The 6,221-nt window shown below is 41.7% G+C and overlaps 1 protein-coding gene across 1 annotated transcript; it reads left to right on the top strand.

Moving 5' to 3' along the window:
• The first annotated feature begins 629 nt into the window (after positions 1–629).
• On the top strand, positions 630–1,628 carry LOC132062291 (uncharacterized). The gene has a single exon (XM_059454890.1). The coding sequence runs from the start codon at positions 630–632 to the stop codon at positions 1,626–1,628; it is 999 nt and encodes a 332-aa protein (XP_059310873.1).
• The last annotated feature ends 4,593 nt before the right edge of the window (positions 1,629–6,221 follow it).

The raw sequence follows: 6,221 nt of genomic DNA, 5'->3' as shown, positions 1-6,221 counted from the left end.
TCAACTTGGCTAGGGTTTGTAAATTGCAAAAATGAATGTTTTGATTGCTCCAACAACTACTTCACGTTACTAGGGACCTTCCAATTGGTTGGAATACTAGAAGAAAATTATTTTTTGATCAATATTCATGGGCACCAAGTTCGGCTAGCCATGGCCGAATGTTTCTCCCTTCTTCTCCAAGTTTCTTAAGTTGTGAAATGATGAATATGTCTTGCTTTGTCATCACTTATCTATATATATATAGCTCCTACTAGGTGGACACATGCCCCACTCATGGCTTGAGGCAATCAAATTTGGCCAAGCCATGGGTGGGAGCCCACACGGCCACTTGTGGCTTTTTTTTTTCATGAAATAATTAACTTCTAACCCCTAATTTTCCTTAATATTTCCATACCAATAAAATTTATAAGCAACTTGTGCATTAAAACGAAATCGGAGGTTAAAAGTCTCTACCTCGTATCCCAAAATAGTCTTGTCCTTAACTTATCGCGAATTAGCTTAAAATATCCTAGAGAGAAAAGTTCAATATTCATATAGTATTGGATGTGGCGATGATACACACACATGACCCTCGCCTTCTACATTGCCTAGTAGAGCTACCAGGGCAGGGGTTGAAGTTGGAGTTTACAATGGTCTATGGATTGCACACTATTGAAGACAGGAAAGCTATGTGGCAAAAACCGGAGCAATTGGAGCCTTTAATCCAGATCCCCTGGCTAGTCATGGGTGATTTCAATGCTATACTTAAAGGGGAAGATAGGCTGCATGGAAACCAAGTAATGGATGTTGAAACAAGGGACTTTGATCAATGTTTACTTAACACAGAGTTGACTGAGATGAGGAGTATAGGTAGATATTTCACCTGGACAAATAGCCATGACCTGAGCAAGATTGACAGGGAACTAGTAAGTGCAAAATGGTTGACTACTTGGCCCCAACTAGTGGTCACGGTTATGGATCCTCAGTTCTCTGACCATGCCTTACTGTGTGTGGATATGGAATGCTATCAGAATCAAATAGCTAGACCCTTCAAGTTCATGAACCACCTAGTTAAGCATGCTAAATTTTTGAACTGTGTTAGAGAGGTATGGCAGGAACAAGCCTGGGGCAGCCTAATGGAAAAAATATGGTATAAACTGAAGCACATGAAAGGGGTAATGAAGAAGCTAAACCAGAAAGAGTTTTCAAATGTAGAACAAAGACTCCAGAGTGTCAGACACCAATTGAGTGAGGTGCAGAAACAGCTTAGGACAAAGTACAATGATCCAGCTTTGTATGATAAAGAGAAGATGCATAAGGTTGAGGTAGAGAAATGGAGTTTAGTGGAGGAAAGCATCTTGAGACAGAAGACTAGGGTGCAATGGCTTGGACTAGGGGATTCCAATTCAGCTTACATCTTTGCTAGTGTAAAGAGTAGAATCAGCCAGAACTGTATCAAGAATGATGCTCATGGGAGTGTTCTCCAGGACAATAATGATATTGAACAAGAAATTATTGGCTTCTATAAAGGTCTCCTAGGCTCTTGTGCTGCAGAATTGCCCTCCATTAACCCTGACATAATGAATTTTGGCCCTATCCTGAATAGAGCTCAGCAATTGGCACTTATCAAACCTATGGAGAGGAAATAAATATATGAATCAATACATGATATATCAGACTTGAAGGCCCCTGGTTGTGATGGATTTAATGCAGTCTTCTTCAAGAAAGTATGGCTAATAATTGATGATGATATTGTAGATGCTGTCTTATACACATTTCAGAGGAAGAAGCTATTCAGAGCCATCAATTGTACTTCTATCACTTTGATCCCCAAGGTACAAAATCCATCCTCTATGCAAGAGTTTAGGCCAATATCATGTTGTACCCGTTTTTATAAAATTATATCTAAAGTACTTATTAAAAGACTGCAACCAGTTATGGATAGTATTATTAACAGTAGTCAGGCAGCTTTTGTACCTGGGAGGGTAATTACTGATAATATCTTGTTAGTCATGAACTGGTTAAAGGGTACACTAGGAAAAGGATTCAAAGAAGATGATCAAGATCGATAGGCGCAGAAGCATATGACTCCTAGAATGGGTGTTCTTAGAGCAAGTGCTGGTGGCTTTAAACTTTCCTAATGACTTTGTTGGGTGGATAATGATGTGTGTCAAAACAGTGTCTTATTCTGTCCTTCTAAATGGTCAGCCCACCACACGTTTTGAAGCCAAGAAAGGTTTGAGACAGGGTGATCCCCTCTCTCATTTTCTCTTTGTTATTGCCATAGAGTATTTTAGTAGGATGCTTAAACAGTTGGGGCAAAATCCAAGGTTTCACTTCCATCCAAAGTGTGGCAGATTTAGTTAGTCAAGCTGTTATTTGAACAGTTTGCCCTATTTTCTAAAGCTTCCGGACTCAGTGCTAACCTTAGGAAAAGTTTCGTGTATTGTGGAGGGGGGGGGGGGTAAAGGACCATGTCAAATAGGAAATCCTAAGTGTTCTGGGGATGAGTCATGGGAGTCTTCCTTTAAGATATTTAGGGGTCCCTTTGAGCACCAAAAGAGTCTCTGTAGTACAGTGCCAGCCACTCTTAGACAAAATGTTGGGAATAGTTAAGTCTTGGACCACTAAATTCTCGTCCTTTGGTAGAGCCCAAAATTAATTAAGTCTGGCTCTGTCCATACAATTTTTCTGGGCTCAAGTATTTTTCCCGCCTGTGTGTCATCCACCATTGAAGCCACTGCCTAACCTTTTCTATGGACTGGGGGATATGAGTTATCTAAGAAAGCATTATTGGCATGGGATAGAATTTGCTCTCCCAAAATAGCAGGAGGGCTAAATATCCTTGATGTGCAAGTCTGGAACAAGGTAGCTATTTGCCAATTACTGTGGAATCTATGTGCTAAACAGGATAAACTTTGGATTAAATGGATCCACAGTTATTATGGGAGAAATAGGAATATTTACACTGATGTTCCAAAACAGGCATCATGGATAATTCAGAGAATCCTCAAAGTAACTAAGTACTTCACACAAGCTGGCTATGCAATTGATGCAGTGCAACAAATGGGGAAGTTCTCTACTAAGAAGATGTATCTAAAGCTGCGAGGGCAATTTCAGAAAGTGACTTAGAGAAGGCTAGTGTGCAACAATCTTGGCCTGCCAAGGTGGTCCTTTATGCTACTATTAAGTGCTCATGGAAGACTAGCAACTAGAGACAGGTTGTTCAAGTAGGGTGTTACAACTGAACAACAATGCCCATTATGTAGCATTACAGATGAATGTATCAGGCACTTATTTTTCCTGTGTGACTATTCGGCCGCACTATGGACTAAACTACTGAAATGGATTGGCATTGATAGGCAGGTGGAAGGGTGGGAAGGAGAACTTCAACGGGCTACTCAAAATGCAATAGGAAGAACTCCAAAAGATGAGGTATATAGGATGCTGCTAGCTGCAACAGTCTACTACATTTGGAGGGAAAGGAACCAAAGATTATTTCAGAATAAGGGGCAACCAGGTCATGTGCTCATAAGGTTGATAATCCAAGAGGTGCACCAGAGAGCAAATGTTCAACATAGACTAGTAAATTGGCTAGCTGATTTTAATTTCTATCCAGTGTAGAGGTGCTGTGATGCGCAGTGAGGCTTATATTCTTTGTATTTGTTGAGTGACTTAGGTTCTTTCTAGAAAATAGAAGATAGAGCATGACTATTGGGACCTATGTCCAGTAGCATTGCTTGTGTTTTTTTTTTTTAATATGTAATTACTCACTTTTGGTCAATAATACAAGTTATTTTCCAAAAAAAAAAAAAAACAACAAAAGGTGGTTTCACGCATAGAATTCATGCGTGAAAGAGGGTAATATACACTGCCCCCAGTTCCCCTGCCTTTGTTCTTTGGCCAATTTTTTTAAAAATTCACGTTTTTTCCGTACTTTGACTGAAGATTAGTCATGTTTCAAAACGCCGGAATATCAATATTTTATATAGAACTTAATATCTTTTTTTGCATACAATAATGTCGGCTCATTACATCAATTACACCTAAATGTTTGGATCGTCGTTTTAGGGTTTCTAAAGTGCCCCGAAGTAAGTTTTGTTTGTTTGGAAACTTGTTATCTTTAGGTTTAAGTGTCATATTTTATAGGGTTTTGATTAATTTATGATGTCGCACGAGTGATTATTAATCAATAACTAATTATCATTAAGAAAATAATACCCAAAAATATATATAATATTAACATAAAATATACATTTTATTTACAAATGCACATCCCTTGGTCCCACATGTAGGAGCCTTTAGAGTACGGCTAGGCCTAAGGCCAACCCCACCACCCTCACCATCATCTCCATCCCCATTCTTCCTCCTAATCTATACATGCTTTCTGACATGATCATCCTTGCTTCTCTTCCTTCCCTTCTTTCGACCCGAACCCCGGTTCGTAACATACTTCCTATGGGAGCTGACGGTGGGCGGTGGGAGTGGGACAACAGCATCAGGAGTCTCGTCAATCTCATCAAGAAACCCGTCCACAGACGCAGAAGAATAAACCTGAAATAACATATAAACAATTTAGTTTATATTTATTCTAAACTAAACATGAAATAAACAATTAATTAATAAATTATTTTATTTTATTGTAAAATCAAAACCGTATGTCGACCGCCTCCGAGATGGTGGTGAGAGGGCTCCCCGAGTCGGCTCCTGACCTCCGAGGGCCTCGAAGCTATAGCTGGAGCTTGAGATGGGTCCACAGGCGCGTTTAAGAATGAACCTAAAATAACATATAAACAATTTAGTTTAGATTTATTCTAAACTAAACATGAAATAACATATAAAAAAAATTAATAAATTATTTTATTCTAAAAATCAAACCTGTGTGTCAATAGCCTCCTGAGATGACTAGTGAGAGGGCTCGTGAGTGGCCCCCGGAGCAGGAGATGCAGATGGTGCTGGAGCTGCATATGGTGTCGGATCAAATACGAAGTCCTCGAACATGGCATCGAAGTCCATATGTAAGCCACCCTGTAGATCACGAACCGGCCGCTCACCCTGTGGATCACGAACTGGTGGATGTGGAAATGAAGGCCAGGGCACATAATCTGACAAAGGGTCCGACGTATATAGAGGTGTCTGTGAAGTCAATGGCGGGGAAGAAGAAGTCGATGGGATATCTGTAGTCGACGGCGGGTAAGAACTCGACGGGATTTCTAAAGCCGACGGGGCCCTACCACCTCTGTCGGCCCTACCACCTCGGGGTTACCAACTCTCCGGCCCCTACCCTCTCGGTGACCCGACCACTCCGCCGTACGATGGTATGTACCGCCAGGTGGGGCACCGGGAACACACTCACTGAGACGCTCAAAGTCATATGCCTGTAGCATACCAGTCTCGGTAAGCTCAATCATCCGTGCTGCATATTTCGCTGTCTCGAGGGCCTCCGTACAGGCAGTGCTCTCATAACGCATCGTCTGAATGGTCCGTACCTGCATATGTTTTCAAATATTAACAATTGAATAAATTTGTAAAGTAGTACATAAGACGATTGATTAAGTTTAAGACTAATAAAACTTACTAGCGCCTTATACGCTTCTACGAGAGCAACATATCCTAGGCCATCTGGACGGTGCCTAGTGGGGTTGTCAATAATGATACGAGCGATCCGCATGTACCACTCCATGTATACATGGATCAGAGTGTCATGTCCGACCACCGCTAGGCTCGTCATCCTCGCATCCCAACTCTGGACCTGCTGCTGCATATAGAGCCGCCATGTATCATTGACGCCCGAACGCTCATCCCTCACATGTGGTCGTGCTCCCAATCCGTAGCTGCGGGTATATTCTGCACATACCTAAACTGCCGTAACACACAGTCGGGCGCGTGATACTCAACGATATCCATATGTGTCAATAGACACCGCGACATCCACATCTGCTGACTAGCCCTACAAAATGCCGGCAGCCCATCCAAAATATGATCATACGGCGTCCATATAAAAGCCTGTAAAAGAATTGAACTAGTTAACAATAAAAGACTAAAATAGTAGCTATGTGGTCTAGCGTGTGGATTCAAAATATGAACATACCGTCTGCGCCGTCATGCGGTCTAGCTGATCCCTAAACGGGAGAAGGCTGTGGTGCGTCTTCGCAAGTCGGCATACCCCTCATGACCATCTCCGCGCGTATGGCATCGGCTCAGCAAGATAGTCGGAGGGTGGCCTGTGATGGGTCAAAGGT

Source organism: Lycium ferocissimum, chromosome 7, assembly GCF_029784015.1.
Source record: "Lycium ferocissimum isolate CSIRO_LF1 chromosome 7, AGI_CSIRO_Lferr_CH_V1, whole genome shotgun sequence".
Taxonomy (NCBI): Eukaryota; Viridiplantae; Streptophyta; class Magnoliopsida; order Solanales; family Solanaceae; genus Lycium; species Lycium ferocissimum.
This window is presented reverse-complemented; position numbering and strand designations above follow the sequence as displayed.

Excerpts from the sequence above, each read along its gene's own strand:
- LOC132062291 (XM_059454890.1), top strand. The coding sequence starts at position 630 with ATGGTCTATGGATTGCACACTATTGAAGACAGGAAAGCTATGTGGCAA.